General features: G+C 48.3%; 1 protein-coding gene across 1 annotated transcript in view; it reads right to left on the bottom strand.

Annotated features, from left to right (window-relative positions):
• Positions 1-23,177, bottom strand: part of LOC142216337 (glucagon receptor-like) — a 32,083-nt gene extending 8,906 nt beyond the window's left edge. The window contains exons 1-3 of the mRNA XM_075284097.1: positions 22,992-23,177; positions 14,956-15,016; positions 2,161-2,257 (exon numbers count right to left, since the gene is read on the bottom strand). Coding sequence (XP_075140198.1) covers positions 2,161-2,257; positions 14,956-15,016; positions 22,992-23,035 — 202 coding nt within the window. The 5' untranslated portion in view covers positions 23,036-23,177. The remainder of the gene's footprint in view (positions 1-2,160; positions 2,258-14,955; positions 15,017-22,991) is intronic.
• Positions 23,178-24,331: the final 1,154 nt, after the last annotated feature.

The following is a 24,331-nucleotide window of genomic DNA, read 5'->3' as shown; positions in this document are numbered from 1 at the left end:
GGGTGATATGCTGGTTCTGGTGACACTAACCTATCTATCTGCAGGGCTGGGGTGAGATGCTGGTTCTGACCTTACAGTATATAATAGATCCCTAGTTTGGTTCAGTAGCGCCACAACGCGTTGTACAATATATCCAGAATACAGACTCTTACATATGGGAAGTATATGAGGCCTCGGCTCAGGCACAATATGGGGACAGAGACACATCTAGAAGCTCCTGGGTACCTGTGCAGAATCTGTAATGGGGCCCCCACCTGTTTTGTGCCATTTAGAGTAGGGGTATATTTTATGTGCACAGACTCTCTACTCCATACACATCAGTTTTCCCATAGATGATCCTATAAGTGTACGCAGCTGCTATGGGCGATAGATCTGGGTCACTTCCTGCAGCCGGACATATTGTAAACATGTGGACAGATGCCATAGGAAAAATCAGGGACCCAGGGTCAAATGTCACCAGGCTTCCCAGTCAGCGGCCCCTTCAGGAATTTGGAAGTTCCCCTGCCCTGCAGCAATGTGACACAGGAAACTATTTGATGCCAATTTTAGAAATCATCTGGAAATGTCCAATCCTATCCTATCCTATTACTAATATTATAAATGAAACGGATGAACGGATTTGGATGAAATTTGGCACATAGTTTGTAACCTCAATTAGCACATAGGCTACTAAATGACATGGCTTCACGACTGTTATGAATTTATGTTCACATACTATATTACACTGCTCTTGCAGCAGCTTATCTCAGGTTCTGATAAAGCCAGGGCTGTTATCTCTCTATGTAAACACACAGATAACACTGAGTCCATTGTGTACAAGCATTTGCATATTATCTGATCTGCTCCAGTTCTGAGACACTGAGATATGAAAACCACCTTTAATCCAAATTGGCAGTTTCTCAATTTTAAACATGCCGGGAAAAAGAAAATCTAAATCTAATTTTGTTGCAAAATTCTCAAAAAACAAGAGCTATGAAGGCAGCCAGAAGTCAACAGAATTCTCCTCAAGCGGAGCTCAGAACGATTGAGCAAGCTAGGCTTCAAGCGACTCTTAGAGCAGCCAAAATGCCAGAGCAGGCAGATCATTGACACCAACAACACACTCATTATATGGCGTCCCGCCGAGCTGCTGAGATGCCAGAACAATTACAGGCACAGTGCGAGGAACAAGTTCAGCAGCAGGACAGCTTGAGAGCACCCGACTAAATCTCTATAATATGTCTTGGATTACAAGATATATTACTAAATAACTAGCCTGGTTTGCTATTCAGATTTGCTATGTAGCCCCTTTGCGGTAATGGCGGCCATATTGGTTGTTGTATACAGATATAACAAAGGACCAGTTAGATGGAATTTTAATGGCTTGAAGGAGTTTTCGGTGTTATATACTGTATACATGTATGATATTTATCTTGGCACATAATAGATCCAAGGCCGCACACTGGTAATGCCTACATTAGCAAGGATGTCAAGGACCACATGTAAGTACCTGAGGGCCCGGGTTAGCGACTGAGGTCCCAGCCCCTATATATAATGTATACTTGTATCAGCACAATGTAATGGCTATATCCCTAAGCGCACATGGCCGTATTAGAGATCTATGTGTATGGACCCATAGTACGGCCACAATACATTCACCTATCGCGTCCCTGATATCATTTGGGGAACATTTATAAAACTATTTTAAAAAAACACCCCCATTTTTGTAGTCCCTGGCATCCAATTGAAGAGCCTTATACGGGTTGCTTTGGGCAACAAAGATGAAGTCTTAGAAATTTGTGACACGTGACATGGCGTGTAACATCATGGAGGTGATCTGAGGAGACTACGGGCCTGGCCGAGGGTGAAGCAGGAAGCCTGTAGGCCCATAGTACTTCCATGTCATCACTTTACTGGGAATTCTGCCTTAAAGGGGATGTCTGGGCTATAAAATCCCTGTAAATGGCATCAAAATAAAACTATAGACAATGTATTATAGTTGGGGCCTGGTACAGATTTTGTCTCTGACCCAGGAGCTTTGCGTTACACCTCTGGTGGAGGTGCCAGGTGTCAGACCCACACTGATCTGACATCAATGGTAGAAGGAACATGAGATCTCCCTTAAAGGGGTTGTCCTCCGAACACTGATATCATCCAAAGAGCTATAATGGAGGTGTTGACCTTGAGGACGCGGGGTGCTTGTCATCCATCTCTGGCAGTCTTCTTTATACCGCATCCATTCTTCAATTGTTTTCTCTAGAACTTTACCTGCAACGCTCTGCAAACAAAAAAGAAATCAAAAGGTGAGAATCCGGACCAGAATATAATATGCAGGGCCGCCGATAGGCCAGTACTACTGCTACTGGCGTCAGGGGCCCGGCCAAATTTTAAAATGGGGGGGGCCCGGGCCCCCTGGCGCCGGCAGCAGTCATTGTATGTCCTGTTTCAACTCAGATCTGCATCCAGAGGACGCAGATCTGAGTTGAGCACATACACGGCTGACACAGGTCAGCTCCTCGCTTCAGCCGCATACATGTCAGCGTCAGCAAGAGAGGCGGCAGCGGCGAAGCGAGGAGCTGACACAGGTCAGCTCCTCGCTTCAGCCGCATACATGTCAGCGTCAGCAAGAGAGGCGGCAGCGGCGAAGCGAGGAGCTGACACAGGTCAGCTCCTCGCTTCAGCCGCATACATGTCAGCGTCAGCAAGAGAGGCGGCAGCGGCGAAGCGAGGAGCTGACACAGGTGAGCTCCTCGCTTCAGCCGCATATGTGTCAGCGAGAGAGACACCCAGCGGCGAAGCGTGGAGCTGACCTGTGTCAGCTCCTTCCTTCAGCCGCATGTGTCAGCGAGAGAGACGCGCAGAGAGCGGCGAGGGAGCGGACGAGAAGGTAAGTTTAATGTGGAGGTGGAACGTGAATCTGGGGGCAGATGAAAGAGAGGACGGAATGACACTAGGGCAGATGAAGGAGGGGACGGCATGACACTGTGGGGACATGAATCTGGGGGCAGAGATGGAGGGACATGAATCTGGGGGCAGAGATGGGGGACATGAATCTGGGGGCAGAGATGGAGGGGGGACATGAATCTGGGGGGACATGAATCTGGGGGCAGAGATGGAGGGGACATGAAACGGGGCAGAGATGTGGGGACATGAATCTAGGGGCAGAGATGAAACTGGGGGAGAGATAGAGGGGGGACATATAATTTACGGGTGACTGTAGGAGGATTATACTGTGTGCGGGCACATGAAAAATTAACAAGTGGGCGGAGTCAACACAAAAGTGGGCGGGGCTAAATTTGCTGCGGCGCGCTAAGCGCGCCACACATTTTGTCCCTCTTTTAGTTCTTCAAAAGTTGGGAGGTATGGAGATGGGGGGACATGAATCTGTGGGCAGAAATGTGGGGACATGAATCTGGGGGCAGAGATGGAGGGGACATGAATCTGGGGGCAGATGAAGGGTGTATATGAAGCTAGGAGAGAGACGGAGGGGGACATATAATTTACGGGTGACTGTAGGAGGATTATACAGTGTGCGGGCAAATGGAAAATTAATGAGTGGGCGGAGTCAACATAACAGTGGGTGGGGCTAAATTTCCCGCGGCGCGCAAAGCAAAAATGGCAGGGTGGGGGGGGGCCCAGACACTTAGGCTGTATGGGGCCCCAAAATTCCTGATGGCGGCCCTGATAATATGACAGCTCTATTGTAAAGTTATGTGATCCCCTCTGGAGCGCTGACCTTCTCTCTGTTCCTCTGATGTACACAGTGCTAAAGTCAGGTGTATTAGAGCCTAAATCTGACTCATTGGAGCCTAAATCTGACTCCCATAGACCTGCATTGATAGTTTGAGCTCCTGTTCATACAATGGGGCAAATTTATTAAGGCTGACGTATCATATGACAATCTTAATAAAAGCTCTGACTAAACGCAGGAAACGGGACATTTATAAAGAGGCTACCATCACTTCATAAATCTGGCGGACCTCCCTGTGCCTGTGCCTAGTGCAAAACGTGCACCTTAAAGATGAATCTCTCCCATTGTGCTTCAGAAGGGAGCATATAACTTCACAATAAAGCTCTATTCACACAAACATTGAAAACGTTACAAGCTGTGGGGGCCTGATTTCGGTATTTGGCCCCCTCCCTAAACTCTCATAAGGGGAAGGTGAGGGGGGAGAAAAGCGAAGGACACATGCCGCAGGGACCCATCTGATATTTTTAGTGCCGAATCAGCCTTCCTATTATCCTCATCGGAAATGACATAAGATGCGCTTGAGCTTGAGAGGAAGGTCATTAGGATTAATAAATGTAATTATAGAAATCTCATCCTGAATTAATTGTTCCTTCGCGGTGGGATCGGAGAATCACAGTAGGCGAATCACATGACGAACAATCAAACGTAATTAAATGCCGAAAATGTGCTTTTCTGCCGGTGATAATTGTATTATTTTATGTCACCAATAATTCCAAACACATACAACTTCATGGCCCTGGGGGCAGAGATCGCGTATTATGAGGGGGGGGGGGGGGGGGTATTGACAATATTTAGATTTGATCATTTGATTTGGTTTCGGTGAGTGGAGTAGGACACACTTTTGCTTAGATCCTCCCTCTCCCCTACACTACATATGTACAGCTATAGGAGTATTATTTAGTACTGCACAGTGCAATTCTAGGAGTTCTATGCAGTAGTTCTATGTGGCACTGTATAGTGGTATTATTTAGGTTCCTACTATTGGTATTTTTGGGCACCGTATAGTAGTATTGTTTAGCTGTGTATAGTGGTATTATTTAGGTTCTATATAATGATATATTGTATATTAGTATTATTTTGGTACTGTATGTTGGTATTTTTGGCACTATATAGTAGGTTCTGTATATTTATCTGTTGTAGTTATTTGGCTATGTATGGCGGTATTATTTTGGTTCTACATATTGGTATTTTGGGCACCATATAGTGTTATTGTTTAGTTGTATATACTGATATTAATTAGATTTCATATATTGGTATTTTTAGCAGTATTATTTAGCTGTGTATAGTGGCATTATTTGGCCCCTCTATAGTGGTGTTATTTAGGTTCTGTATATTGGTATTTTTTAGTAGTATTATTTGGCTATGTATAGTGGTATTATTTTGGTTTAGGGCACTGTATAGCACTATAGTTTAGCTGTGTGTAGTGATATTATTTGGACACTCTATAGCAGGGGTAGGGAACGTACGGCTCTCCAGCTGTTGCAAAACTACAACTCCCAGCATGCATACTGGCTCTGCTGTTCTTGGAACTCCCATGGAAGTGAATGGCGCATGCTGGGAGTTGTAGTTTCACAGCAGCTGGAGAGCCGAAGGTTCCCTACCCCCGCTCTATAGGTTTATTTAGGTTCCATATACCGGTATTTGTAATTTTGTAGTATTTTTATTTGGCTATGTATAGTGGTATTATTTTGGTTATATTACATTGTTATTTTTGAGCGCCAATATTGTTTAGCTGCGTACAGTGGTATAATTTCAACACTCTAGAGTGGTATTATTTATTTTCTGTATATTGGTATTTTTGTAGAATTATTATTTGTCAATGTATAGCTGTATTACGTATTTTGGTTCTGTACATCTGTATTTTTTGGCACTGTGTTAAGCTGTGAATAGTGGAATTATTTGGGCACTCTATGGTGGTATTATTTATGTTCTGTGTATTGGTTATGATGTAGTTGTATTATTTGACTATATATAGTGGTATTATTTAGGTTCGGTGTATTGGTACTTTGGGCACCACGTATTATTTGTCTTTCTATAGCGCAGTGGTTCTTAACCTTGTTTGAGGTACCGAACCCGCCAGTTTCATATGCACATTCACTGAACCCTTCTTTAGTAATAAATCAAATGTAATTTTTTTCCAAATTCAATACATAGGTATATGTTTTTTTACTGGTACACAAAATGAACCGTGCATATGGCCTAGGGTTTGATCGAACCCTGGTTAAGAACACTGGTATAGCGGTATTACTTGGCCTCTACATGTTAATCTCATTTGGGCTCTGTACAGCACGACCACTGCTAAACATGGCGAGCTGGTGCATGGGGCAATGAAAACAATGATGAGGCAACAACATTCGCCGTGGTCCCTTCAAAAATAGAAGAAAAAAGGGCACATAATAGTGACCCGACATGTCCTCAGCAATGTCAGTCACAAAGCCAGAGGATAACATCACGTATCTACAAAGCCCTTCACGTTCCTTCTGAGAACATTGAGTGCCGCGCTCTCTGTACAGCGAGTACCATACGTCTTCTCTATATATATATATCAGGGCTGCATAGAAATAATAAGCTTTGTGAAGTTTTATGACGCAATGAAAAACAAGAGCACAACAGATTTCTATACAAATGTCCGGCTTTGTACTAGAATCTGTGCCACTCGCAACCTTGGGATCTGTCAGCCATTGTGGTTTATCTCATGTATTTAGATGGGCCTTCTACTCCCCATATGAGTAGACTGTACTGCCAACACAGGGTCCTATAGGCAAGGGGGTAGTGCATTTAAGAGCAGGACCAGATTAAGGTTGTGGGGACCCCATAACTGAATGAGGCGGGTTGTAGTTCCCTGTAGAGTAGATGATGGCGCCATTGTGCAGGGGAACCATCACTTGGTATGGGAGTACCCCGCTACAACTGGATTGGACTCATTGGACCCATCTAAATGCTATAAAACCCCTTGGTGACTATACTTAGATGTGTGTGCTATCAATAAAGACCAGCAGAAACCTTACGTGTGGTATTAGTGGGGTAGGCCACAGCTTTATTTAGAAAAATGATAGCAAAGGTTAAGTAAACAAACTTGTGAATCGTCCATGCCCCGCTTCCGGCTCTTCCTTTCCTTTCTTCTTATCTTGCCCTGAATGCTCCGCTGCGACCCAGCGAGCATGTAGGTTAACTTCAACAAATGGGCATGGACACCCCCGCCAGCTGTGACAACGAAATCTGAAAGAAAAGAGACGAAAACAACAAAGAGAAAAAACCAGTCCATAGATACCAAAACCAGAAGGGCAGGGTGGGCGGGTGTTCCTCTCACCACGTCCTGGTAGAAGGTGAGTAACCCGCCTACGTGCCCCCTTTTTATGGACTATTGCCAGAACGTCACCAATATTTTCAAAATACCATCTGAAATCAGCCAATGAGTCCAAAGCCCTTTCCTTATACAGTCCAGGGCTATCTAGACTCATTGGACCCATCTAAATGCTATAAAACCCCTTGGTGACTATACTTAGATGTGTGTGCTATCAATAAAGACCAGCAGAAACCTTACGTGTGGTATTAGTGGGGTAGGCCACAGCTTTATTTAGAAAAATGATAGCAAAGGTTAAGTAAACAAACTTGTGAATCGTCCATGCCCCGCTTCCGGCTCTTCCTTTCCTTTCTTCTTATCTTGCCCTGAATGCTCCGCTGCGACCCAGCGAGCATGTAGGTTAACTTCAACAAATGGGCATGGACACCCCCGCCACACAACAGGCAGTGTACTGCTACCTCCCTACACCTGCCTGTTGGCCCCCCCACACAAAAGAATCAATGCCCTCTCCAGGCCATCTTGCAACCCAGAAAGAAATATGTCAGAACCTATGGGATTGAGGTGCACCCCGTCTCTCATCAACAACCTTTCGTTATTACCCTCCAAGTCCACATGCCGCACCGCAATCCCCCCCAAAGACCTAACAAATTTAGAAACCCGGATATTCAAGACACGCCGAGCCCTATCAATTGCGGCAACGTCTCGCGCGCCCCTCCAACAAAGGCGAGGCACGATCTCTGACCATACCAGCACAACCTTCCCGAAGAAATCATAAACTCGGCGGAGGTCCTGTTTTATCATAGTTATAAGTTCCGCTAGCTTCACATGGCCCAAATCATCACCTCCAGCGTGGACGATAACGACCGCAGGACCCGCTGTCAAGCGGCTTGCGGCCACTATATCCGGTAGGACCTGCCTCCATTGTAACCCTCGGCAACCTCTCCAACGAACCTCCACTCCGTCTAGGCCGAAGTGCAGACCCCCAGGCCGAACCGCCGCTCTCCTCTCCGCCCAATAAAGGAAAGAGTGGCCAATGAGCCACACCACCACTTGAACGTTAACTACAGAAAAAACAAAACACAAAGAGAAAAACAGAAAACATGGCATGCACCAGACAACAATGTAAAGGCCCAAATCAGCACCCCATCGCACTCAGCGGACGCCGAGGCTCAGGGAGTCATCAGGTCGGGCCGAATGTAAGACCGAAAGCAGTCGGAACTCCAGCGCCCCAGGCGTTTCACCGCCTCATCTCCCAAGCCGCAAGCGTCAGCCGTTGTAGCGGCTCCGATGCGAAAAGAATGGGTGCCAAAGTCCCGAGGCTCCAGTCCCACAGCAACTAAACAAGCACGAAAAACAGATAAGAATTGAAAGCGAGTGAGGGGCGCACCAGCCTCATGCAACAAAACGACGTCCCCTGCGGGACGCCTAGCAATATACTCCCGTATCAAAAACACGGGGCAAAACTCAGACCCCGTGCGGCCAATAGTAATCCATGTACCCCGCCCGAAAACATCCGTTTTCGAGTGACGAAGACAGATTTTAATCTCGTTATCAGACGCCACCACAGCGCCCACACCCAAATCCCCGGGCTTAAATTTACTTGGACTAACTAATTCCCCAATACGGAGGGCCGCAAAAAAGGCTAAGGCGAAAGCGGCCCTCAGCAAAACCAATTCAAAGCTATCCTGACATACTACCTCCAAAACCCCAAACAAACGCGTCAACAAACTAAAGGAAACCGGTCGACGCCGATCCCCTCCCCGCTTCTCCTTCTTCCACCCCTTCAAAATTTGTTTAATAGCAAAATGTTTTGTAATATCAAAACGACCAAAAAGCTTAAGCATAAAAGCAACCCCAGCTAACTTTTTAACAACCGCACAATAAGACGACCCCTGACTCCTCAATCTGGCTAGAAACTCCAAAGAGACATCTAGAAGCTTCGGAGCGTCCGCGGGTACTGAACCGCCAGACACGGACAACCAAAGGACCCAAGCACTGTAATGACTCTTCCAAGTAGTAGCAGAAACAGACCCCCGAATGAGCTCTAGCAGCTGTTCCCTACCAGGCTCCACAAGGAAACGGGGCAACTCCATCCCTCCAGTCTCGCCGACGGATGCAGGGCACGGAAGACCTGAAAACGTGAGCGAGACAGAGCGTCAGCAATCTTATTCCGCACACCAGGCACATGGCGAGCTTTGAACCAAATGTTACGCTGCAAACAAACCAAGACTAAATGCCGAAGCAGCGCCAGTACCGGAGGCGAGGAAGAAGACTGGCTGTTTATGACCTGCACCACAGAAAGGTTATCACACCAGAACACTATCCTACGGTTGGACATCCTATCACCCCAAAGCTCTATTGCGGCTACAATCGGGAAAAATTCCAACAAGGCCATGTTCCTAACCAGGCCCGTCTCGAACCACAGTAGTGGCCAAGACCCCCTGCACCACTCATCCCCGAAAACAGCCGCAAAGCCATCGCCACCAGCAGCATCCGTAAATAAGGACAGTTCAGCGTTGGTAACCTCCCCCTGCTGACAGATCGCACGACCATTAAACTTAGAAAGAAAAGCGCTCCAAACACGCAGATCTTCCTTCAGCGCACGCGTAATGCGGATAAAATGGTCGGGGTGGAGCACGCCCCTTGTAGCCAGCGACAACCGGCGACAAAAGGCGCGCCCCATGGGCAGCACCCGACACGCGAATGTCAGCAGGCCGAGGAGACACTGCATCTGATGCAACGTGACCTTTTGGCGAGAAGGAAATCCTCAACCGTACCCCGAAGACGGTCAAGCTTGTCAGGCGGAAGCCTGAAAACCATCTCAACCGAGTCTATCTCAATGCCGAGAAAGGACAGCCGCGTAGACGGGCCCTCCGTTTTCTCGGCTGAAAGGGGAACGCCAGGCCGGGCCATCAAGGACTGAAATGTAGCTAACAAGTACGAGCAAACAGGCGACCCTCCCGGACCAACAAACAAGAAATCGTCGAGATAATGCAACACCGACGGGATGCCCGATTCATACCTCAAAGACCACTCCGAAAAGGAGCTAAACAACTCAAAATAATAACAGGAAATAGAGCATCCCATGGGCAGGCACATGTCGACGAAAAAACTATCCCTAACCCTACAACCTAACAAGTGGAAACAGTCTGGGTGTACCGGAAGCAGTCTGAAAGCCGACTCAATGTCGGACTTAGCCAACAACGCACCCGGACCAGCCCTGCCAACCAGAAAAACAGCACTGTCAAAAGAGGTGTACGACACAGCCGCATCCTCCTTTGAGATGCCGTCATTAACCGATGACCCGGGAGGGTATGAGAGATGATGTATGAGCCGAAATTTGCCCGCCTCCTTTTTAGGTACCAAACCCAGAGGGGAGACCCTCAAATTCGACAGCGGGGGATCGGAAAAGGGGCCGGCCATCCGGCCCAACATCACCTCCTTCATAACCTTTTCCCACGCCATCTCCTCATTTTCTCTAACAGATTTTAAATTAGGAGAAAGAAACATAACGGAAGAAGGGGCGTGGGGAATGTAAAAACCGCAGGAGAAACCCTCAAGAAGCAGGCTTGCCTCCCGCCTCCTGGGGTAGAGGGCGAGCCACTGCTCCAACAGCCGTACGTTCACCGGTGTTCTCTGCGGTGCCGGCAGCACCCAGCTTCCCGCCCTGCCGGTTACGGCGGAAACAGCGCAAAGCTGAGTGCGACCCCCCACAGATCGAGCACTCGTGTTTGAAGCGGCAGGAAGAGTGGAATCGGCAATGGCCCTCATTATAGAGCCAGCAGGTTCCACTCTGGCGCTGTGCCGTCGCTGCGGGCTGCTGCCCCGGAACGGCGGCACTGGGCTGAAAGGGCCGCTGAGGACGTTGGGAAAGGATCAGTTGGATCCAAACGTCGGTAGCCTTAGAGGCCCAACCGACGGCAGGGGTCAAAGCCAGGCGGCGACGATACTCCTCGTCGTACCGCTACCAGGCTGAACCCCCGTGCAGCTTATACGCACTGTAAACCGTATCCATATAAACAAAAAGCTCGGGGCCTTTCATCGGGGAAGCCTGGCATACGATATAAGCAAGAGTAGCGAAGGCCTGCAGCCAGCTCCCAAACGTCTTCGCCACTCTCTGTTTACGCTCTGACCCTTTCTCAAATGTCCGCTCCTTATCGACGGCAATGTGGTCTGCCGACAATAAGGACCAGATATCTACGAACTCACCCTTGACTATCTTGTCCCTAACATCCGCCGGGACGTGCGTCCCTAGCGGAGCAACTCCGCAGAACATAGTGTCCCGGAGCATACAACTCAAAACCAAATCCACGGCCGGAGTGGGGGAACCCCCCCCGGGTGCGGCAGCGGACACCGCGTCCGCCCTACCCTGAGAACTACCCGAAACCTCTAACAACTGTCTAAGAAAAAGAAGAAAGATCCTGTCCAGGTGTAAGTGTCTGTGTAGGTGCGGCGTGAGGTGCCCAAGCCGAACGGCAGGCGTACTCACCGGGTTGCGGCCCCGGATGGGCCGGAAGAGGAGCAGCCGGGACAGGAGCGGTCGGTAGAGGCTGTGCATCCTGGCGTTGAAGTCCAGCCGAAGATGATGTAGCCCTCTCCGGACGGCCTTCCACTGGAGATCGACGACGACTCTCCCGATGCGAAGAGGTCCGATGCGACCCGTCCCGCAGCCTTCGGTCTGAATGACTGTAGCTCCGCCTGGACCTGGAGGACGAACGACTGCGCGGGGTGCGATGCCTTGTCCGACTCCTGCGACTGCGAGAACTTCTCCGGCTGCTGTGTCTCCTTGAAGAATCCAAGTGCCGCCCACTTCCGCGGCGGTACCTGTCGTCTTCTGATGAAGAAGACTCAGAAAAAGAGGAAACGTAAGAGGGATGCCGCGAGCCCCGAAAACCCCGCCCCCAGTCCCCCCCCCCGCAAATGTTCCGCTGAAAGGTGAGGGGCGGAACGCAACCCTCGGGTGACCCTCCGACCCCTGTGACCTGTGGGACCCCCGGACGCCACCTGACATCCCACCCCTTCCACAGTAACCGCCGCAACCGCACCGGGGCCCGCCCCCCCACCAGACCCGGAAGCCACGCCCCCTTGCCCCGCTCTGCCCATGTCACTTACATGGACCTGCACGGCTGAAAGGGCTTCAGCCGAAATATTCACCGCTCCATAGCTCAGGGAGCCAGCAGCCGCAGGGGGAGGAGGAAAACAGCCGGAGCCGCGTCCTCGGCAGCTCCGGCGGGCACGTCGCGAAGCCCCGCCCCTTCCGGCCCGTCACATCCGGCCGCCGCGATGACGCCCGCCAGGGAAGCTCCGCCCGGCGGCGCGTCATCGAACAGCAGAGGGGAAGCCCCGCCCACGGGAGCAGCCGCAACCGCCGAAGATGCAGGCCGCGTGGCGGCGGCCATTTTGGGGACAGCAGAGGTAAGCTGAGCCGGTGCTGGGGACCCCCCCCTCCCGCCCCACCCCCCCGGGCACGCTGCGCAACCCGGCCGGAGCGCTCACCTGTTCCGCCGCTGGTGGACGCCGACTGCCCGCCGCGAGGTCTGTTCTCCCTCCGCTGCCTGGATGTCCTCGAGCCTCCACCTGCAGGCGGGCTGGGACTCAGCCGTGATGGCGGGCGAGATACCCGCTGTGGCCGGCCATCAGCCCTGGACACCGACCCGCCGACCCCCGAATCGCACGTCTGTTGAAGGAGGCTGAGCAACCAGCCAGGGCCCTGGCTAGCTACCCTCTCCCGCACCAAGAGCTCCAAAGAGTCCGCCATAGCAGGTCCTGTTCCTCTCACCACGTCCTGGTAGAAGGTGAGTAACCCGCCTACGTGCCCCCTTTTTATGGACTATTGCCAGAACGTCACCAATATTTTCAAAATACCATCTGAAATCAGCCAATGAGTCCAAAGCCCTTTCCTTATACAGTCCAGGGCTATCTAGAAGAGACTGGGGTAGGACTGCCCAAAAACTGTGCGATTGTACAGATAATCCTGAGAAAACTGTGTCATTAGGCAACATGAAGAATTTTATTGTGCGACTTTAAATTGTCTTAAAATCAGAGAGGGGCGAACCTTGGAAGATTTGTTTCGTCTCGGGTTCGGGTGATTCGTTTCCGTTTTTGGTTGGGGGTCGCTAAATGATGCAATACATTCAAGTTGTTTGTTGCACGACTTCTATGCAACTTTTTGCATAGAAGTAAGTCACGGACAAGTCGCACAAGTGTCTTAGTCACATGACACACGCCACCATGTTGCCCTGTCCTAAAGATCAACGGGCTGACAATAATGAGCGGATCCAGAGTACGGGGCCCTCCACTGCTGATCCCCATTTACATCAATGAGGCAGATCCCCCCCCCCCGCACTACATATGATGGCTGCACCCTATGACTCGCAGTCATTATCAGTGGGTGGACTCCATGTTGGCTCAGGCTAACCCTTCATATGCCAGTCTGCTTTGTACCTCATTATACGCCGTGCCTGTTGCCGGGGTGAAGGAGTCATACAGTGTAAGAGATGGCGGTGTTTGGGCCTTCATTATATTACACATCAGGCACTTTTTTTCCTCCTTTCATCTATTTGCAGGATCATTGTCCGACCATAATGGCGGCTCCCCAGGGAGAAGAAGCCGAAATGTATTTAAGTCCAGAATAGGAGATGGAAGAAACGCGACCCCGTAGACATTTTATATCTATGTCTAATTTATATCTATGTCCTTGATCAATATAACATGCCAAGCTCGCTGCCTACGCACATACTGCGTGTCCAGATGTCTCTCAATAGCTTTGCTAGTGATCTTTGCCAAGCGGAGGAAGAAACGACATGTCAGAAAGTAAGAGGCGCACATCGTATCAATAATACGGTTATTTATAGCAGAAGTGTTAGACAACTTATTATTCCATCTAATGGGTTGACCAGTCTTACAGAAATACAGATATTCAGCCAAAATCACTTAAAGGGATATTCCCAGCTCAGGATTTATGACTATAGTCCTAGGATATGCCAGAAATACCTCCGGGGGGTGCATGTATTAAGAAAGGGGCCCCCTTAGAAAGGGGCATGTGTGAGTCTCTCCATTTACTTGTATGGGAGACTGAGGCTATATAATAGATAGATAGATAGATAGATAGATAGATAGATAGGAGAGAGATAGATAGATAGATAGATAGATAGATAGATAGATAGGAGATAGATAGATAGATAGATAGATAGATAGATAGATAGATAATAGATAGATAGAGATATAGACATTTTTCTGTCACCACTAGGTGGAGCAAAAATTAAAAAAAATACATAGATTTATGTCACCACTAGGTGGGCTGCAGTGTAAAAGATACAATAGGCGAAGCCATAATATAAAAAAAACCCATATATTTCTGTCACCACTAGGTGGTGCTAAAATATAGGGAAAAAATGCTAGCTGCAGCTGCAATATAAAAATATGCTAGTTGGAACTGCAATATAAAAAAATACATAAAGTTCTGTCCCCACTAGGTGAAGCTGAAACCTGAAAAAAATAAATGCACTAGATGGAGTTGAAGTATAAAAAACCCCCATATATTTACGTCACCACTAGGTGGCGCTGCAATATAAAATACATATAGGTAGAGCGGAAATATAATAAAGTACATATAATTCTGTCACCACTAGGTGGAGCTGAAATGTGATTATCATTGAGTTCAATCAGAGCTCCCTCTAGTGGCAGCTGCGGGCAGGAAAAATTGTATTATTTAACTGGTACAGAGTCTGCATATACATCCGGCAGGAGTGAAAGCACTGAGGTTTAATCTGTTCAGTCATTGCTATGTGAAGTGAGATGAAATGAATGATGATAATGCCCCCGGGGTCCAATGGTTTGGAATATTATGGGGGACCCCGGGGAAATCATGATTGTGTCTGACGGGGTCTCTGTTAATGAGTTAAATAACCTTATCTCTTACCTGTGAGTGACAGAGGGCGCAGAGGCTGAGGAAGGTGAGCAGAGGCGAGGGTCTCATCCAGCTGTGGGGTCAAAAGACAGTAGTCATTCCACTATCAGTACAAGCCAGTCCTGCAGAGCATTGCTCCAAATATAAATGACATGAGAAATTGACACTGAGTAAGCATCGGGCAGAAGAGGAAACTGAGTGAGAAAATCCACTTGGCTCTGGTTTCAAAATCTGCATCCAGAAACCTGAATGTGTGAACGCCCCCTAAAAGAGCAGCTACATTCTGGCTGCTGTGTCGCCTTGTACATGCTGGCCCTGCCAGGTTTATTATTGTTTGTGCCAGTTTACTGGTGTGAATGATTCCTGAGAGCTGCACTAGCTGTAAGTTGGCGTAGATTTCAGTAAAGGGTGCACAGCCCTGGCAGAGGGTGCACCTAGTTCATGGGGAGGCCGTTTCCTCACAAATTACGTGCACCCTCCACCACTTTCTTTAAGCTTAACCATCCCTTGGCTCCCCTATTTTTTCAATTACCTGCATTTATGGGGCCAGCTCTGACATCTAGCCTCATCAGCCGACCCCACTGCCTACATGTGGGCCTTTACCCGGGAACGTTTTTTTCCCATTTGCCCACTTACAACATGGTCCATAGCTTTTTGGTTCTGTTTCCATGACCCCTGATGAATGTCATGACCAATAGGCAGATCTGGATTTTTGGGGGACCCTGACGAAATTATACCCCCTAATACTGCCCTTTTAGTGTCCCCACACCCAGCGTACGGTCCCTCAGCTTCCCCATATACAGTGTAACAATCCCTTAGTGTCTCAATAAAGCTTACTACCCCCTAAGTCCCCCTGCACGGAGCATAATTCCTCCTTAATGCTCCCACACACAGTATACAGCCCCCTTAGTTCCCTACACACAGTATACTGCCCCCTTAGTTCCTTACGCACAGTATACTGCCCCCTTAGTTCCCCACACACAGCATACTGCCCCCTTAGTTCCCTATGCACAGTATACTGCCCCCTTAGTTCCCTATGCACAGTATACTGCCCCCTTAGTTCCCTACAAACAGTATACTGCCCCCTTAGTTCCCTACACACAGTATACTGCCCCCTTATTTCCCTACACACAGTATACTGCCCCCTTAGTTCCCCACACACAGCATACTGCCCCCTTAGTTCCCTATGCACAGTATACTGCCCCCTTAGTTCCCTACACACAGTATACTGCCCCCTTATTTCCCTACACACAGTATACTGCCCCCTTAGTTCCCTACACACAGTATACTGCCCCCTTAGTTTCCTACACACAGTATACTGCCCCCTTAGTTCCCTATGCACAGTATACTGCCCCCTTAGTTCCCCACACACAGCATACTGCCCCCTTAGCTCCCCACACACAGCATACTGCCCCCTTAGCTCCCCACACACAGCATACTGCCCCCTTAGTTCCCTATGCACAGTATACTGCCCCCTTAGTTCCCCACACACAGCATACTGCCCCCTTAGTTCCCTATGCACAGTATACTGCCCCCTTAGTTCCCTATGCACAGTATACTGCCCCCTTAGTTCCCTACAAACAGTATACTGCCCCCTTAGTTCCCTACACACAGTATACTGCCCCCTTATTTCCCTACACACAGTATACTGCCCCCTTAGTTCCCCACACACAGCATACTGCCCCCTTAGTTCCCTATGCACAGTATACTGCCCCCTTAGTTCCCTACACACAGTATACTGCCCCCTTATTTCCCTACACACAGTATACTGCCCCCTTAGTTCCCTACACACAGTATACTGCCCCCTTAGTTTCCTACACACAGTATACTGCCCCCTTAGTTCCCTATGCACAGTATACTGCCCCCTTAGTTCCCCACACACAGCATACTGCCCCGTTAGCTCCCCACACACAGCATACTGCCCCCTTAGCTCCCCACACACAGCATACTGCCCCCTTAGTTCCCTATGCACAGTATACTGCCCCCTTAGTTCCCTACACACAGTATACTGCCCCCTTAGTTCCCTACACACAGTATACTGCCCCCTTAGTTCCCTACACACAGTATACTGCCCCCTTATTTCCCTACACACAGTATACTGCCCCCTTAGTTCCCTACACACAGTATACTGCCCCCTTAGTTTCCTACACACAGTATACTGCCCCCTTAGTTCCCTATGCACAGTATACTGCCCCCTTAGTTCCCCACACACAGCATACTGCCCCCTTAGCTCCCCACACACAGCATACTGCCCCCTTAGCTCCCCACACACAGCATACTGCCCCCTTAGTTCCCTATGCACAGTATACTGCCCCCTTAGTTCCCTACACACAGTATACTGCCCCCTTAGTTCCCTACACACAGTATACTGCCCCCTTAGTTCCCTACACACAGTATACTGTCCCCTTAGTTCCCCACACACAGCATACTGCCCCCTTAGTTCCCCACACACAGCATACTGCCCCCTTAGTTCCCTATGCACAGTATACTGCCCCCTTAGTTCCCTATGCACAGTATACTGCCCCCTTAGTTCCCTACACACAGTATACTGCCCCCTTATTTCCCTACACACAGTATACTGCCCCCTTAGTTCCCTACACACAGTATACTGCCCCTTTAGTTTCCTACACACAGTATACTGCCCCCTTAGTTCCCTACACACAGTATACTGCCCCCTTAGTTCCCTACACACAGTATATTGCCCCCTTAGTTCCCTACGCACAGTATATTGCCCCCTTAGTTCCCTACGCACAGTATACTGCCCCCTTAGTTCCCTATGCACAGTATACTGCCCCCTTAGTTCCCTATGCACAGTATATGGTCAGTGTTGCTCCCTGATCTCTGGCGCCCCATACAATTACTCTGGTTACCTGGTAATAACATTGCCCCTGCGTATAGGAGGAACACATCAGGGGCCGCCTAGAGAACTGTTTCAGGCTTTCTGTGCACCTATATAATTGTGCCATCATTGGTGGCCATGTGACTATGTTGGAACGAAGCCTAAAAGGTTGGAGCTGCAGAGCATCGCTTGAACATCTGCAGAGCATCTCCCCCTAGACGTACTAGAAAAACATAACTAAGAAAATAATTGGCAAACCAAAGCTTAGTCTGCAGCCAAGTTATTAACCCATTAATCCTCTTCATTAATGAGATGGGGATCTGATGATGTATTCACATGGAGATAATTCTCAGAAGAGCCCTGAAGATCTGATAATGTATGACACCTTGTCTCCCCCGCCTGCAGCGGGCCTCTCGTGAATAAGAAAGGACAAGTAATCTCAATTATTGTAATAATCGATGTGTGAAATCCTCCCATTAATCCAGGTGAGAGGATTCTAGAATAGTGACATACAGAACGTAACATGGGCAGTGACCGACATAGTGACGGCTGGAACGACTCAATGGGCATCTAGGCCATACCCAAAGACCAACAGTGCACCATCCATGAGGCAAGGCAGGTCTGGGCCTTAGGTAACTCTTCCTTGACTAAATGGGGCAGAATTGTAACATATAATCTCAATAAACTGGGGAAAGAAGGGGCATTAATTCTTCCATTGCCTGGAGAAGGCTAGAGGCAGACAACCCTGTCAAATGGCTGATGGAGGGGTCAATAAGAGGCCCCAGAGGTGGAACCCACCAGCACCAGGAACTATCAGGGGAGTATGTCGCTTTCTGACACGACACTTGTGCGTCTGTAATATAGTAGTGTGAGAATTGTGTCTGAGAGATCCATCCTGTCCTTACATTCACGTCAATGGGCTCAATGTAATACTATATGTCACCAGTAGTGGCCACTGCAGGAAAACATCATAGCTGGCCACAAGTGATCGCCACTGATTTCACATGTCAAACCCACAGGTATAAGTCATAGAAAAGGGGTTCTCATGGTTTTCCTGGCTTCATTGACTTGACTACCACCCATAATGCATCTGTAGGACCGGTGAGAGGAGGTCCCATCTCTGGTTGTCCTCATCCCCTATCTCATCCCGTGTCCACATCTATTTCCAAACACGAGAGGCGACAACAAGCCCAAAGATCTGCGGCCTTTCCTTACTACGTGGTCCACGGTCATGTAAATGGTCGCCAGTAACAGTACATTTGGGTAGGTGGAAATGAGCCATTGCCATGGCATAAAGGGTTGCCTGTGATGAGACATCCCCTTTAAGAAGGTGAGTGGTGGGCTCATCATGTGTCTAGTCATATCATCCAAGGATGAAGTAGGAATTTTATGGGTATGGGGTCTGGTACCAGGAAATTCCAAATATTATTTTGGCTATGGGGTCTCCTGTCTGTATGTATATTGGGCAGGATGCGTAACGTTAACCTCCTGGGCCCCAATGCAAAATCTGTAATGGGGCCACTACTTACCTTATGTAATTTAGAATAGTGGTATATTTTATGTGGCAGAGAGACCTTTGGCGCCCCCATGGGGTCCAAAGCTCAATAGCAACTGCTTCCATTGTACCCCTATAGCTACGCCCCCGTATTGGGCAACATCAGCTGCTATAGTTCCTGCCCTTTTTGGTGCGCAGTTACCATGACTGATACACTGGTATACCAAGTGTCCACATCCCGGGCAATCCCTTTAAGGTTCTTACAACCGCTGGTGCTGTAGGGGTCATTGCTGTATATATACGTATACATGGCCATGCGGAGGGTTTTGGAATCTGGAGCTTTCTCAATATGTTGCTGTATTATAGACATATCCTACATACAGAGACCGTAAGAATGGCGACTCTTTATGGTAATGACGGTCACTATTATACTGCGCGGCTGTAATACCCACACGAGCCGGACTCATTATCATCCACCTGTCAGGGCTCTACATGTTGTGACTCCTTCTGGGGTCGAGAACCTTGGAGTCTCTCCTGTCGCCGCTTATCTCCTAAGTATCTCCAGGTAATTGACCTTCGGCTGTCACTTGTAACAATGCAAAAACAAATGAGAACAGGAAAAAAAGCATCTACAATAGTGAATTCTGCAAGCGGAGACAATAGACAAGTCTGTAGACTAGGGGAGTGCTGCACAACCCATCCCCCATGGACGCAGCGCAAAAATATACAATGTCAGGGCTGATAATAATAGAAAAAGACGCCACGGGCTGTAACTGGGTGGAAATGATTCATATATGGATGTCGTACTCAACCACAATGCACACAACTTATACAGAGGGGGACAGGCATGTGTCTAGAGGAATGTCTAAGGGCGTGTAAACTTTTGCAACTGTTTATTAATAGTCCTCATGCTTTTAATATAGAAAATTGCGTTTTGCAAAATATTAATGAAATGGTTCGTCCCGTTTTGCGTATACAGCTCCTTTGCAGGCTTATGTCAGACTACAAACAAACCATGTGTAGTCTGATCTTGCAATCAGGGGCAGAGCTATAGGGGGCATCGCAACCAGGCCCTGGATCTTAAGGGGGCCCAAAGGCCTCACTACAATATAAAAAGACACCAGTATTATAGGCAGCAAATGATAAGTGGGGGCGTCATTACAGATTTTGTATTTGGGCCCAGGAGCTTTAGGTTACGCCTCTGCTTAAAGGCGTTGTTAGGTTCCAAATTGACTTTTTATGAAACCCCCAGAGACCACACAGGGGTCTCGGTGCTGGAAGCTATAGCAGTGGCCAGGGAGCACATGGAGGCTTTCCTATTCAAGTAATAGGAGCAGTGCAGCAACCCCATCCGCTGTATAGCGGTGGTGGCAGGGGAGTGCAGCCTCCACATGCTCCCATCTGCTCTGACATCTGGCGCCTAAGGCTGCTGGAGCTGATCTGTGCGGGTTCCAGATGTCAGACCCCTGGCACATCAGATCAGATCGTCCAATTTTTGCGAGTATTAACCCCCCCCCATGACTCCAATCCAGACCCCTAACTTCGAGAGGCTATGATAGGCTCACCATGCTTCATATATAGGGAGTAACACCCCACTGACAGCTTCGGAGAGAGATCTGGAGACCACAATGACCTTGGCCAAGACTCATGGCGACATCCTCCATATTTGGTGGGCCTGCCCTCTTGTCCATCACTTTCGGCTGTCTGATCACAGGATGATTCAGCGGCTTTTGGGCCGATCGGTGCCCGTCTTACTGTAAAAATCTTAAACTGTTAGCCCCTTATAAATGACTTCAGTACAGTCTGATGCCCAAAACCATATAGCATCCCAATGGGGGACTCCGAATCTTGTCGTCTCGGGACTTATCAGGTGTATTGATACAATATTGCTATCTCGAGTATCACATATATAGCCATATGTGACACTCGAGATAAAGGGCGGTCTCCTTGGGTTAATAGGTCACACATCCCGGGCTCGTCACATTGTCTACAATTATAAACCTTAGGTGTGGGAACCAAAATTTTACATCCCCCCCTCTTTTTCTTATGACAATGTGACCTGTAGAAGAGGGACGGGAGCTATTTTTACCCTCCGAAAAGTTTCTTTATTGCAAACATTTGAATGCAGAAGTCTTACCTCTGCTCTGTATATTGTATGTGATGCTTCACCTATAAGGCGGCGTTCGCACTACTGTCCGTTTTTAGCATCCATCAGAAAATTTTAATAATTGATGCCAAAAATCCACTAAAAATCCCATTGATCTCAATGGAATTAGTTCTGTCGTCTGCTAGCGTCCGTTTCCACCGAATCCGTCACAGGTCTGTTATTTTGGCAGGTGACCCCAGAGCCAGACCGCTGTTACACCGGTGACCCCGTCGATGTGATCCTAGATATATATACCTCAGCCTTTAACAGTTTTACAACAACCATGTGAATACGACCCAAGTTACGACTGCAGGATGTGACCAAGCACCGGTTTGTAGCCTCATAGAGACACATAGGTCTGCATAGGGGCTGTATACACGGGGCTGAATATTGTTAATTTGCAGAATCCATATTTTTTTTTTGTATACGGATCAGAGAAATAGACTTTTTAAAAATTTTTTTTGCAAAAGTCTACACACCCTTTAAGTGACAATTCCCTCGGAGGAGAACGCCCCCATACACAATACACAGGCAGCCACTATACAGTCACTATATACCTCCGCACGAGTCCTGTACATCACATCCGAACACGCAGTAAATAATTCATCTTGTCATCTGCTTAACCCTTCCTGAGCCAGGACCAATCCGGCAGAGAGAGTTGTGGGATGACTAGGACGACTATTGATTTCTCCAGTTGTGTAATTCCTCTTCGTGTCTATGAAGGGAACGCTACTAAATCTATCATGCATGGGAAATCTTCAGTTACTGAAATACTCTGTGCAGCTGTTTGTAAGATCTATCTGTGTCGGGGAAAGATGGGTGACGAGCAATATTGCTGCCGCTGCAGATTTTGGCATCCAGAGTCCTGAACAGTAAATCTGCCTAGTTAGAAGGTGATGCATCCTCCTCTCTAATGTGGCTGATTTACCATTCAGGAGTCTGGGAAAGCTGAGTGTCAGTACATAGTGTGATGTCGCTTGAAGAATAAGTTGTAGATATTGTGCTTTGTGCTTGTAGATTGATTCCAGCCATATACTTGTCAGTGATCAAGGAGGATCTGCTCAAAGGAATCCCCACCAATTACATGAAGGGATCCCATACTGACAGGTGTAGGTTTCCTGCAGTCCTATGTAAAACACATTTCTAGGTTTACTTGCAGTCCTATGTAAAACACATTGTGACACTACATTACATTTGGTCCTTTAACTCCACTCACAACCTGAACTCTCGGGCTCAGTTAACCCTTGGATCCCCTCCTGCATCCTACACTCACAGCAGTCTATGGAGCTGAGATATAGGAGCTGTATGACGGACCCCACACTTGAGAACTGGGGGTCACCGATTTTTTTTCTTTCCCGACTAACAACACATTGGAGCCGTGACAGGTCCTTGTATCTCAGCTCCCTAACACCCTAAGATATTGGGGCTCACTATGTTAACACCTGAATTTTCAGATTTTCAGGGTTAGAAATAGACATTTCCATCTTGTAGCAAAGTAGAACTGACATGTCCAGCTATACATTAGTGTACGACGCCATCCTATAAGGTGGTGCTAAACTAGGACTTACCTGGTGTAGCTGTGCAAAAGTAGCCAAGCCTGTGCCCAGGTCATCCCCTGGCAGGTGCCCACTGAGGTGCTGCTAGTTCCACATGCAGTTGTGTATAGTGCCCAAGTCTATGGCTTCCTCCTCCACAGACACATCACAGACTCTTCTGCTCTCAAACTCCTTCTTAGCGATGTCTCTGGCAAGGATTCCCATCTGCACCCCCTATACTATGCATCCAAGTAACCCCTCCTCTGCCCACTCCTCCCCAGCCTCTCGTCCTCCTCGTCTCACCGTCACCTCCAGTCTCGGATTTTTCCACCTCTTTGCATTTCTCAGACATGAACACCTGCGCCAAGGTTAAACCCTTGCTGGGAGTTGTAGTACCACTTCATACGGAGAGGTATAAGCGCCGTCATCCTTCACACTTGGCTTTATCACTTTTCACTACTACTTATAGCGGCTTTAAAGACTCTGCCCATGCTGGGAGTTGTAGTTCATCAGTGTGCGGACGTAAGACAATCTAAAGACGTGATGCTCTTAAGTGTAGCCCAAAACATCAATTATATAAGGAACACACGAAAGGCTCATGTATAAATTATAGTGTCTGGCAAATGGCGGGATAAAAGCAGAAAACAGGGAGCATTGAGCGTGCTTACTAACCCAATGTGTACCGTATTGTGTACCGCAAACTGCGCTAGGTCTAGCCAAAAACATGGTGCAAACCCCCCCCCGAGATATATGATTCAGGGGTGTTACATGAAGTGAATTCTACAAACCTCCAAACTTCCGAAGATCAAAAAGACGGACACAACTTGAGAAATGTATGTATGATATGCAACGCCTCTAACCCCACCCATGTCCCCTTTCATCCCACCCAATCATACCCCGTATAATGCCCCCTTAGTGGTCTCCACATGGTATAATGTCCCCTTAGTGGTCTCCACATGGTATAATGCCCCCTTAGTGGTCTCCACATGGTATAATGCCACCTTAGTGGTCTCCACATGGTATAATGCCCCCTTAGTGGTCTCCACATGGTATAATGCCCCCTTAGTGATCTCCACATGGTATAATGCCCCCTTAGTGGTCTCCACATGGTATAATGCCCCCGTAGTGGTCTCCACATGGTATAATGCCACCTTAGTGGTCTCCACATGGTATAATGCCACCTTAGTGGTCTCCACATGGTATAATGCCCCCTTAGTGGTCTCCACATGGTATAATGCCCCCTTAGTGATCTCCACATGGTATAATGCCCCCTTAGTGGTCTCCACATGGTATAATGCCCCCGTAGTGGTCTCCACATGGTATAATGCCACCTTAGTGGTCTCCACATGGTATAATGCCCCCTTAGTGGTCTC

Source organism: Leptodactylus fuscus, chromosome 8 (genome assembly GCF_031893055.1).
Source record: "Leptodactylus fuscus isolate aLepFus1 chromosome 8, aLepFus1.hap2, whole genome shotgun sequence".
Taxonomy (NCBI): Eukaryota; Metazoa; Chordata; class Amphibia; order Anura; family Leptodactylidae; genus Leptodactylus; species Leptodactylus fuscus.
This window is presented reverse-complemented; position numbering and strand designations above follow the sequence as displayed.